Source organism: Lytechinus pictus, chromosome 19 (assembly GCF_037042905.1).
Source record: "Lytechinus pictus isolate F3 Inbred chromosome 19, Lp3.0, whole genome shotgun sequence".
Taxonomy (NCBI): Eukaryota; Metazoa; Echinodermata; class Echinoidea; order Temnopleuroida; family Toxopneustidae; genus Lytechinus; species Lytechinus pictus.
This window is the reverse complement of record NC_087263.1, coordinates 2,539,867-2,552,855: the sequence shown is the minus strand read 5'-3', so window position 1 is coordinate 2,552,855 and position 12,989 is coordinate 2,539,867. Positions and strand designations below refer to the sequence as shown.

General features: G+C 36.3%; 1 protein-coding gene across 1 annotated transcript; it reads right to left on the bottom strand.

The window, feature by feature from the left end:
* Positions 1-606: 606 nt before the first annotated feature.
* LOC129282408 (uncharacterized) lies at positions 607-10,570 on the bottom strand. The gene is made up of 4 exons (XM_054918305.2): positions 9,542-10,570; positions 5,454-5,631; positions 4,281-4,891; positions 607-3,542 (listed from the first exon to the last, which is right to left on the bottom strand). The coding sequence occupies exons 2-4, from the start codon at positions 5,617-5,619 to the stop codon at positions 3,291-3,293; spliced, it is 1,029 nt and encodes a 342-aa protein (XP_054774280.2). The 5' UTR covers positions 5,620-5,631; positions 9,542-10,570; the 3' UTR covers positions 607-3,290.
* Between the last annotated feature and the right edge of the window lie 2,419 nt (positions 10,571-12,989).

Below are 12,989 nucleotides of genomic sequence, written 5' to 3'. Positions count from 1 at the left end.
GAAATTAGTTCAAGGGTTGCAAGAAATATGCAAAATGTTGCAAAGGGATATTTGGCGCCTGTGGCACATACATGTAGCATGTGTTGGATGAAATAAAGATTTAATAAAAATGCGATCGCTTTCTCTCTCATACACACACACACACACACCCTCTCTCACACATACACACCCGCATCCGCACCCTCACACGCACCCTCACACACACACACACTCACTTACACAAAAGCCCACCCTCACGCACACACACTCTCGTCGCATACACTTTTATTTCTCTCTATCCCTCTCTCTCTCCCCCCTACTCCTCTCTTTCTCCCTCTCATCCCCACCCCCACCCTCGCACATACACATTAATATACATGTTCATATAATTTTTTGATGCTCTGTATTGTACTAATATGTAACTTTCTTGCTATCACACCCACAACCAAACCAACGCAGAATTCCACGCAAACTCGCTTTTAACCACTCCCAAGCGCACATTTTCCACACGCACACACACCATCCATACACCCTCCCACATACACCATACAAATTAATTGGCCATCTACTGCATCTTGAAAAATATTGAATGTTTTAAAAATTCATATTAAAAATAGGCAACAACAAAATAGTATTTTTATTGCAAATTTATTGACATTGACATTTCAGGTTAACATGATATCATAATCATGGATTTAATGTCGACTTCATTCTTAATGTAGAGTAGTATACTGCCCACAATTCACAAGTTTTTGGCAGGGACATTTTCAGTGATATCGAGGAAATCGTGCTCTAGAATACAAATAATAACACCACCACGATTTAGCAATTATGACGAACTCTTGAGAGTATTAAAGTTTTTTAATTCAAAAGATTTTGATCTCCTAATTCCCGTTTGTTTTTGACCTGCTAAATTAAGATTGCTAACGATTTACAACTGAAACACGAAATATCTAACTTGAATATTGTCTAATAGAATTTACCTTAACTTTCTCACATTTTCGTAAGTCTTATCAAATCTCCTTTCGCATTGCACCAAAAGGAGATGATGTCAAGATCTCTATCGTCATGGTGACGAGTAACATTTACAAATTAATATTGCACAATAAAACGATTAACACGCGACGCGTTCTGAAACTGTAAACTAAGGTTTGGTTCCTTCCAACGGTTTATTGACAGAACCGCATGTTTTGAAATGAAATTGTATTCAACGAATGCAACATCATAGTTTAAATATTTTAGAACGAGTAACCGGCAAATCACAAATGATAGTATAAGTAGTAGAAATTGTAATATTGGAAGCAAAAGTCATGGCAGTAGTAGCACAAACATTATCAATAGTAGCAATAGTGTTAGTAGTAGTAGTAGTAGTAGCAGCAGCAGCAGCAGCAGCAGCAGCAGCAGTAATAAAGTAACAACCATGTTTGTAAGTAGTAGTAGTAGTAGTATATTGTAGAAGTAGTAGTAGTAGTAGTAGTAGTAGTAGTAGTAGTAGTAGTACTATCAGTAATAAATTAACTAGTAGTAGCAGTTCTGTAGTAGAACCAATAGTAGCAGCATTATAATTATTATTCGTAGTATTACTACTTGTGGTAGCATGGCGGTGATAGTTGTCATGGTTGTTGGGATTATATTGTTGTTTGAGACGAATTTCAGCATTATAAGCAGCAATAGTATTAGTGACAAAACTATTTCTGGATGTCTGAATGATCAAACCACCAAAGTACGTCTTACCAATTAAAATACATTGCTCTTAATTTGATTTTATGGGCAAACACTGCATGTGTTTATTGTTTTTATTATCTCAACCCCATTCAACGATTGTCATTATCATAATGATAGCTTGTTGCTTCAGACATTACAAACACTGCAGACAATAATACGTAAATACAGTACATCATATCCCCACAATGAACCCTTGTTAACAATCCATTTGCAATTTGTCGATTATCTTTTTTTTTCAAAATACACACACAAACATTTTTGGTATCGAATTTATCAGAAACGATTTATCAACCTTTAGCGTGTTTAGTCATATCGCAACTTGATAGCAGTGAAACAAAAAAAATCAACATTTTTTTAAGTAATATGATAAATAATATATTCTGAGAAAACCAAAAATAGTAAACCTGTTCAATTCACCTACAACGGCAAATATCATTTTCGACGTTTTTCAAAGAAAAACGAAGATAATATAGAAAAGAACAAAAAGTTTTTAGAGCTGCTGTAACAAAGTTATAATGAACGTAATAAAGGTCAACATAACATTTGATGATAATTTAACTTCATTATCAACCAAACACATGAATAGGGTATTTCTTTGCTTGAACAGGTTAAGTGTTGGGTGCCATTATACCTTTAACATGCGATAAGTAATTTTCCAAAAACAAACAAAATTAATTTAATATTAATGATTAACCGAGCATTTTTCTTTACTAAACGTGAATTTGAAATAACCTCAATTGTACTGCTTTTTTTATAAATAAATTCATACATTAACATTCCACAACGGACACTTTTAATTTTCATAAGATAGTACTTTCTCGTAACAATAATAACATTAAAAAAACAATTCATGATCTTAGATTTTGAAATCGTGAGCATATTCAAACATATTTCCAAACATTTCTTTTTCCTGAATTATTTGGAAATAGTCCGCTAATAAGCTCCCGAACGTTCCAATCTCCCAATGTCGAAATATCCGAGACATTAAAGTAGATGCAAGAACAAAAAACGAACCATGATTCGGGGGAAGGGGGGGGGGTGATAGAATGAGTCAACACCCCTTCCCCAATACCCCCCCCCCCTCAAATTGTATGACGTTTTGTATCAAGAGACATTGATCATGCACCAATCACGTGTGCACTCGCAAAATATGGTGAGGGGATCACAAATCTCCTTGGAATAATTCGAACGCATGTTTTTTTTTTATAATTACGTTAGTTAGATGAATATTCAATAAGAAAACGCTCAAAACTTTATTTGTCACGTTTATATTACCGAATCATCAATTTGAAAATGCTGATTGACGATTTCAATCAACTTTTCTCGTTTTGAGTAAAATGCAAAACAACTCTTCCGAATCCGTTGTTGTAGTTTTAATGATATCATTATTGATATATATTTTTTTAAATAACAATGGATTTCCCTTTGAGGGATATTCAGCCATTTTCTCAGCAATTTTTCAGCCATTTTTTATTCAGCCATACCCCTTCTCTTCCTTAAACCACAGGAGGTCCATGCTTAAACTTACATCAAACTTAAATAAACAATAATATATATTTGAAGAAAACAAGGAATGGTAGCTTCTCTCACCTATCGGAGGTGAAGTCTAAAACAAGTGTTCTCAATTTTGTCATTAAATCAGAAAATATCGCATTTCTATCCTCATCTGCATTTATTGATGATTGCTTGGCATTTAAAATACCAACGTCTTGGAGGGACTTTTGTTTGGGGAGTAAGGTCTCCGTCTCAAATGTGTCGATGATGGTCGAAGATGGCGCTATTTCGTTCAACGGGTAAAGGATATGTTGATTCTCAAGAGCCTGGGTATTACTGAAAGCCTGCGTAGAAAGACAAAAGTAAAATGAAAACAGGTTAGCAACCAATTGATCTAGTAATTATAGTATTTTATTATACATCACGTTATACATTTAAAAAGAAATACAGGCCCTGACTCTCTTTTTAACAGCTGCTCTGAAAATAATAAAATGTAAAAATGTGGGCCCAAATTTTAAGTATCACTATATAATTGTGCAAATATTTCATTTTGGGGACACAAATATCCACAGAATGGAAGCTTTGATAAGCCAAGTTTTTCAATTTTAAATGAAATCATCTCCAGGAAGTAAAATTCAAATAACGCTTCCTATATTTGCATTACAAGAACAAAATCATTAAAATCAAATTATAAGTTATGTGGAGAATGGTCCGTTCCTGAAGATGATCGTAATAGTTAATCAATCCTCATCGGTATTTTTAATGCGTATTTATGTTATTCCGGTTATGTCAGGCAAGTCTTGATGTAGTTTTATATTCAGTAAGAATGAAGTTAAACATAAGGAGAAAACATGCTTGTACCTCCCTGGATATTCTGCAAAAAATATATCTATTTGTCGCATTCCATTATATACGTATATGAAAACTTTGAAGTGCGATGGTTTGTCGCCTTTTTGCAGCATATCGTTCATGATTTGGTGAGTTAAGGTGGAACAATTCTATGGATGTTATCTTTAATGTACTGGTATTTAGTTTTGCCTTATTTATCTTGGTACAAAAACTATCAAGGTGGAAAAAAATACCTTCTCCGAAAACATGTTCCTCCACAAAGTCAAGCCCTGTCGTTTGGCTCTTGATGTACGATCATTATCCTTGTTTTTCCGCCGTCCACTCCGTGACTTGCCCCCAGAGCTCCGTTCCCTATTCCTCCTCCTCTCCTCTCTCCTAGCTTGTTTCTCTTCTCTTGACGATTTCCTTCTCTCGCTCTTATCCTTCCTTGGTTTCTTTCGCGTTTGAGTCGTGGATGACCCCATTGTCGATGTCGGAATCAGTCTGCCTGAAATTACTTTCTCAACAGCATCAATGCGAAGTCGTCCTCGGGACTCCGACGTATCCGTTCCAAGCATTGTTCCCGTAGCGGTGTCGACTTGACTTGGACCATCTTGGGGGCGCCCTTCGTCGGCATCTTCTTCAGCGGACTTCTCCAGTCGTATGTGCACTTCTGGGTCATGGACTGCGTCCTGGGGCAATGGATTGCAGTAACTTTCCAGATGGGAGACTGAACATCGGTTGTGGCAGCACTCTGTTACGATGAGACCTGTTCTTACGCGGCGTTTTGACCGACCAAACTCACCTCTGGATATCCCCGACTTCAGAAATGTCTTTGCCCGTGATTCCAACTCGAAGACGCCAGCTGTAACAACGTAAAAAGGTAAAATATGAATTGTAAATGAAGTAAAGGGGACAAAACGTGCTTCATGATTCCTCACTAAAAACTAAATGTTGCATGTCGGGTATCTATAAAAAAAAATATATTGAAGGCCATAAATGAATATGTCTAATTCATGACATCTGAGTGTACATTATGACACATCATGTAAGGGGGTTAATATTAGTAGATATAAAGGTGACGATGAATAGCATGCGACAATCGCTCCGCGCTTAATTTTGTCTAAGATGTAGGGTTAGGGTTTCAATAGTGGTTTATGTTAGGTTTAGGGTAGGGTATATAAGTCCAGGGTTGAAGTTGGCCATTCCATTAGCGTGTGAGATTTACAGCGGAGCAATTGTTGCCGAAGCAAATGTCAAGGAACCAATGGTTGCAACCTTGGTATTAGAAGTGGTGAAAAAGGTAGCCTTGCTGATATCGATGTCATTCTTGGCTGGATGAATCTCCGATTATCACATTGTGGTATTGTATTCAAGAAAACGCCAAATTTTTCTGTTTTTATTTTTCTAGAAAATACAATACTCACCTGATCTTTTGCTGGGCTGACCATAGTAGCCACGGCCATCACACACAAATGCAACAGCATTCACAAGTTCTTGACCACATAGGAGAGGAAATGACGCAGTCACGTGACACAAAATAACCAATAGGAGGAGAGACAGAAGAGCCAATGGGAAGCCACTGCAAATCATCTTGTCATCCGTCTAAAAAGAGAGAGAAAGAGAAGAAAGTCGTATTTAAAGTGTGAATATTTCAAGACGAATGTGATCCGTATTCCTTATCAACCACAGGAAAGGTCACATACATGCGCACATGATATTGATGAGAAGATAAAAATTGATTTTTGACAAGACAATACTAAACAGGTGAGGAGTGCATTTTATCAAACATATTTCTTGGAAACCGCTGTCACTTACAGCTTTTTTATGATTCTTCCACCGGCACATTTTTGAGCGAAATCTTTGAGATAAGAAAACACGGCAGGTTGGACCATTGGGATAACATTGTGTGATCGAGGGAGATAAAAAGTGCAACTCGGAGCTAAACTTAGAGCACATGTGACTCGATTTTTTTTTCAATATTTTTAATCTAGCCCCATGTAAGTGTGGCAATCACTGAGTCCCTCACTCGACAAGGTAATATTACTAAAATATCTCATTCAACAGGTGCCTTTTGTGAGATATTGTCTGACATGATCGTAAAAAGTACATGCATATATTATAGCAATTCAAATATGCAACTGTCTAAGGTTGCTTAAAAAGGTTGGGTAAAAAGGCCCAATTCTTAACCATCGCTGGGCAACATACTGTCCACACAATACAAACTAATAATTGGGTAATAAATTTGCTCAAATGGATAATAAATGCCCAGAATATACATGTATACATATATATATTTGTTTAACAACATACATTACCCCCACACAGTGGACAGTATGTTGCCAATCATTTTAAGTGTGCATTTACCAGGCTACACGGAATTTAACAAGTACTAAGTAACTTCATTTCTAACATGTCTAATAGGTCCTCTGGATAATATTACGGACCTCGTACTGAAACCATACCGCCTTTTACCCATTTATTTTCTATGGTCATAAGATTTACCAAAAATATTAATAGCCTGTGCTAAACTTTGGTCAATTCAAACATTATTCATGTTCAAAGTTTGAATTAGTATTATTGACAAACATATATATAAATGACATAGGTTGTATGTAATGTTCCATCACAAAACTGATATTTAGGGTCGGAATGAAACTCGACTTATTCATTTTGCCAGGTCATGACATAAAGAAAGTCATTTCTCAAGGTTAAATTGGGACGCCGATTTTCAGAAGAGAATAATTGTACAAAGCGTAAAATATTATTTCTGAAAAAAATCTGCTTTATTTGGAAATTGGAAAAGGGTTTATAATATGATAAAGGAAAAGAAAAGGAAATTCCATTCGTATAAATTCAATCAAGGAAAAGTGCCACAACTGTCTCATAAATTATGTAAGGCTGCAAAGTGAGAATGATATTTCAATGTCACTCACATTAGTGAACTTTAACAAAAAGTTCTGAGATCATGATAACATATACACTGTATACTCAGGTATAGGCGGCGTGGCCCACAGATAACCCTACCTTAGTACTTACAAGCCGTGGGTAGAGAGTGGCAACTGGATAACTATATCAAATTTTTACAACAAAATAAAAGTAAAGAAGGCTCTTCCGTTTAGGTCAATCCGTCCTTAAGTGCATCAATATTCCGATTCAAAACTAAATTTCCCGAAACGGTTACACTCTAACAAAAACTGAGTAAAATTTTACCCAATATTGGGTAGAGAGGGAAGATGCATGTTTGCTGGGTATTTTTTTTTACCCCATATTGGGCTATTTCAACGCAACATTGCGTAAAATTTACAACTTATTGGGTATCTATTTACCCAACCAACATGCATGTTCCCATTTTACCCAATATTGGGTAAACCTTTTTTTAGAGTGTATAGGGGAAATGTGTTTTATTGTTTTTGCGTTGCTTTACATGAAGGAACATTTATTTTTACTCTTCTTCGTCTTCATCTGGTCCATCGCATAGTTTTTTTTTATTGCCCTCCTCTTCTTCCTTTGTCTCCTGATCTTTATTTTATATTTCTCCTTCACATTCCCCCTCCTCTACCTCCTTTTCTTCTTCTTCTTCTTCTCCTCCTCTATCTTGTTCTTCTTCATTTAATGTTGTTCACATACAAGTTTGTTTTCATGTTATCTTTGAATCATGGGCCTCATTAATAACTTTGTTCCCCCCCCCCCTCCCCTGACACCAAACTTTAGAATCATTAAACTTTAAAATGCAGCCCGATCATCAACCTTCCCCTCCATGTCGATCCTGACCATGGACTGTGATTAATCGTGAGATGGCCTCTTCGGTTAAGGATCGTAAAAATATCACATTTACTTGGTTCGATCACTTTGAAGAGACACACCTCTTCACGAGAATGTCATCTTATGACTCAGAGTTTGTGTAAGATCTTATGTAAAAAAAAAAGTGATGGTGAAAGCAAGAAAAGGTTCCGACAATTACTATCGGATTGACATCAGGTTATGGGAACCGTTCAAAAATGAATCGGATGCGGAGTATCCGATAAGCATGATAAGACAGTTGTAAGAGGGGATCTTGGGGTAACATATATCTTTCACTTTCTAAAATGGGTGCAAGATGAACCCTTCAAGTGACGATAGTAGCATTTTTTGTGAGCAATCTTGCACCCCATATTTTAGAACAAAATTTAGAGAATGCATTTTAAAAATATTTTTACAAAGGTTAAGGTCTTTAAAGCAACGAATATAAATGTAAATAAAATTAATTCAAGAGGTATTTCATTTGAGAAGTCTTTAAGACAGGAAAATGGGAATATCCGATTTATTTGACACTACGACATGTGCACATGATTATCATACCATAATCTTTTATGTGTTTGGTGGCCTTTGTTGTTACCAAGAAATATTTTCTTAAGCCTTAAATGGAATCCAATCCAAATAAAAACTTTTTAGCGTTTTGAGACGAAAAAAGAAAAATCAGCCAAGTTGATAGGTGAAAGTTTGAACAATAACGGACACACAATAAGAAAGTTATGAATTTTTAAAAGTTGTAACTATTGGTAATCACTATACCCATGAATAGTCTTAGGGATCTCAGTTTTAAAGAAGGCATTACTTTCTTATTTCTTGTCCGATTTCTTTCAAACTTTCACCATTCTATTTCATTTATTTTTCTGTTTTCCAACACATTTTATGACCATCTCATAATTTGATAATTTTAAATTTTTTTTTTTTTTAAAGGTGATAAAAGAAAACAGTTTGATGAAGCGAGTTTTCGCAACGCGGACGAATTCTACAACATAATTAGTGCATCTATTGAACATGCCCGTCGAATCACAATGCAGCTTAGAGGTCTTTGTCGAAAATTGGTGAACCGGAACAACAAATTGTCCTTGGCGATTGTCCGGGACGACACTGCTCTTTTGATTCACCGATTTTCGACATAGGTTACTTTGTCATGAAGGATTTTTGAAAATAGATTATCTACGTTCCAGAAAGTGTCTGCCGATATTCAATGACTGTGGGACACATTGACAATGTTTAATCCTTCGGATCACTACCAAGTGCAGAAGATGGAAGAGCTAGCTACACGCTTAGCCAAATAAATATTTACATCCTTCAAAAGCAACATTAGGAGCACCCTATTCGGTGCAAATTTGCAACCAAAGAGGCATTTTTTGCACCTTTAACATGTTTCAGGGTGCAATAAGGTAGATTTCGTACCCTCATTGGGAGCAGAGTTGTAACTTTGTTGAAGTTGCAAATTGGCGCATTTTAAAGGCAAACACCCTAATAGATATGTTGCACCTTTGAGGATTTATACAGGCAATTCAGGATAAGAACAATAAGCAAAATGGTCCATTTTTGCGCCTTATTCATCTACGCCATGTAAGATGAAAGGTCGCACGCGAAAGGTGTTTCTGGTGTTGCTAGTAGGGTGCACACTTCAACTTGTTTTCCCTCCGTTTATAAGTTTGTAGAATAGGACAACACAAATACCACAAACAAAAAATAATAATTAATTTATGCTTACCGTTTACCTTGACCAAGATGAATAATTACTCCGATTTTTATGATTCTAAATGAGGTAAAGTTTTCCACGAAGAGAATCAAAGTGATTATGTATGAGGAATTTCCAAGTTTAATCTGCTTTCATATAGCATTTGTGACGAATCAGCAAGCCTTTTGGAAATTTAATAAAGAACCGTTCACCATTCAATATAAGTTTCTAGTCCCATTCAAACTTATGATGCAGTAATCCAGATAATTTTAATAGCAGAAGTACTTCAAGTCAATCAATATTTCTACTTCGGAAGTAGTTTGGTGAGATAAGGCTTGAGGCAAGAGAAATGTGATTGGTCCTTCTCAATCTCGACACTCCAAGGCGAATGTGAACCTGTATCCAAGGATGAAAACTTATATAGGTGGGGGAGACCCAGTGGTTGTTTAGTCGACACCCCCTAAATTGCCGAAGTTTTAAAACTTTAGAGAAGAGCAAAAAAAGTAGGAAGAATCTGTCGGTGGCATCGAAGTTAAGATAGAACAGATCAAATGTCAAACAAGGCGTCTTTGTATGTTCAAAAAGAAATTGCAAGATTATGTGGTTATCGGGGAAGATAGTGGCGCTGACGAAAGGTGTGTGTCAGATAGGTGAGTCTGTCAGATTTGGGTTGAACTTGAAGACAATCCAAAGATATCTAAGGTCGCCAAAGTGATAGAAGGACTCGGATTTTGTTCATGCGGAGAAGATGAAGCCCCAATCATCAGGCCTTTTAATTGGTAGGTATGCGGACCGCTGACCCATTGCCGAAAATATGCCCAATCAATACGCAGCTTTCACTTTATGTACAACGAAAGTTGGAAAATGAAACTTCAAAAAGACATGCCCGAATATATTCCGGAAAATAGTAACTAAATGATTCAGAGATACGGATCGTGCATATTGCTCCAAGATGATGTTGGTAGATTTAGATAGGATGAAAAGAAACAGCAGTATTAACATTAGGTGGGGACGAGAGGAGGTCGGCTTAAATGGTCCGTTCGGAATGACGAATTTTGGGATGAAGTCGGGAGGCGAGAAAGTGAAGTGTCGTCGGGTTGCAATTTAGACGCGGAGCCACATATGACACCGTAACATAGCCGACTGACCCATTAGGGGCATCCACACGACGGACCATTGAGGAAAAAAGAGGTGGGAGTAAATGAGAGAGGAAAAGAGAACGAGAGAGTGATAGAGAGAGAGAGGGGGGGGGGAGAAAGAATGGGTCTGCTTGGACAACGGATACAATGAAGAAGGCATCTTGACTAGGTCTGTGCTTGCTTTGGACAAAGGCGGATGAAGAAAAAAAAACATGTTAATATACATCAGTGGTGTGCAAATGGGGAGGGGGAGGGGCTCCCCCCCCCCAAAAAAAAAAAAGGGTTAGATATATTTTCTGAATATTATGTGAAAATCTATCACAAAATTATATTTTTGTAGTAAAAATTTCGAATTTTTTGATCGCATGCAACTTTTTTGAAATACACATACAAGTTGTTAAAATATTATTCAAACACGTTTTTAAAAATTAACAAAATGAAAAATAGCTGATACGCAAAGATAGTGCATGAGAGAGAAACAGGGAAATAACATAGAAGAGAAATGATGATGAGAGGAGAATCTAAAAAAAAATTGAAGGAAAAGGTGTTGATAGGAGCGAAATATGGAAGTTAAAGACAGAGATAGTGATCATATGGAGAAAACAGATCGGCTGAAATATATCAATAGAAGCAGAGTAGATATGTTAGTGCGTATGCGTGCGTAAGAAGGTATGTGTGCGTATTACATTGTGCGATGTGTGCGATGTGAGCGTGTGCTATTTTGCGGAACTGTGGGTTTGTGTTGGTAGGCCTATGTGTGCTTTTTTGCAGAGTTTGGGAGTAGATGCGTGCGTGTGTGTATAGAAATAAACAATATAAACTAAAGTGACAAATACCATGTAACAAATAAATTACGAAGGAAGGATTGCATAAACTGATGGACTAAAAACTCAAGGTTAAAAAAAGAACGAAATATGATTATTTGAAAGATAAAAATTGAAATATCAAGAGAAACGAAAAGAAAGATGTGGTAGTAAACTTTTAAATACTATTTTATTGACGAAATAAAATTTCAAATCCTTCTCGATTTTTCAAATTAAGTTTTCAGTCGCCTTTATCTCTCATTCTAGTAAACATGGTAAGGACCAACCAAATGTCAGAGTTAACTATCATTTAAGGTAAAGTTACAAGCAAGTCTGCTTCATAAGACTCGATTGGTACAAGACCATTTACGAGAGGGGTATAGTTGCACCCCAATGTCCGGTGATAACTGATTGTGACATATCGAAGTGAAATTCTTTTATTATTTGCTGATTCAATTACTATCGTCTTGTGAAAGCTTAGCTACCAAGGGGAGAAAATGCAGCGCAATGTTCAGACTGATATGGACTACCATGAACCATACTGGTGGGTGTTTCATAAAGCTGTTCGTAAGCTAAGAGCGACTTTAAGAACGACTGGTGATCCTTTCTCATAGTAAATGAATTGCACCATTAAATGTTCAATGGTGATTACTTAGCGGGTAAGAAAGTTTCACCAGTCGTTCTTAAAGTCGCTCTTAACTTACGAACAGCTTTATGAAACGGCCCCCTGGAGTTATACTCGCCAAATGGTATTTGAATTTAGTTTAGTATTGATCCACCATTATTCACTTTTATCACAGCAATCAAAACTCCCAACCCCTACATTTGCCTGTATTGATCTATCACAAAGCGCGTAATGTACGCATAATGTGCTGTCGTACCATGCGTACGGCGCGCTAAACAATGTCAAAGGTCATTGTGCACGGTTTGGCATGATCGTATGCTTTAAAAACGTTGCACGTCACATAACGAAAATTTTACCCGCGCACCAAATATCAAACTGAAAATAGGCATTAAATGAAAATAGAAACGAATTTCATGCCACCATCAAAAACATTCTCTCATCTTAGTCTTTAAAATGTGAGATTATCAAACCTACATTTACTATTTATTATTTGTTTAAATTATAATTAAAACTAATGTTTTTTTAATTATTTATGATTATCATTATCATCATTTTTTCATTATTGAAATCATGATCACTACTTTTTGTTTCATTGACATTATCAGTTTGAAAATCTTTATAATTGACATCACTCTTATTTTATCTATCAGATATCAAAATAGGATTTTCATCTTTACTATTAATGCATTAATCATATTTCCAAAACTAAACTTGAATACTACCTTTTGTAAGTCAATGAATAGCGTATGAAGCTCATTAATTGTTAAAAGCTCTGAAAATAGGAAGTTTGCGGTTACTAACGAACCAGTTGTCCTTTGTATGCCATTACGGTACCAAGGTTGTACTTGTTCGAATCGCTGTTCAAGTTCAGGTCTAGCCTACCTGGCCGGGTACGAGACCTTTTCAACTGCACA

What these genes read in the sequence shown, in the direction of transcription:
- LOC129282408 (XM_054918305.2), bottom strand. Translation starts at nt 5,619, where the DNA reads ATGATTTGCAGTGGCTTCCCATTGGCTCTTCTGTCTCTCCTCCTATTG. An exon ending in TCAGCCCAGCAAAAGATCAG is followed by an intron (nt 4,892 to 5,453) that starts GTGAGTATTGTA and finishes ACGTTGTTACAG; the next exon opens with CTGGCGTCTTCGAGTTGGAA. An exon ending in GGAACATGTTTTCGGAGAAG is followed by an intron (nt 3,543 to 4,280) that starts GTATTTTTTTCC and finishes CTTTCTACGCAG; the next exon opens with GCTTTCAGTAATACCCAGGC.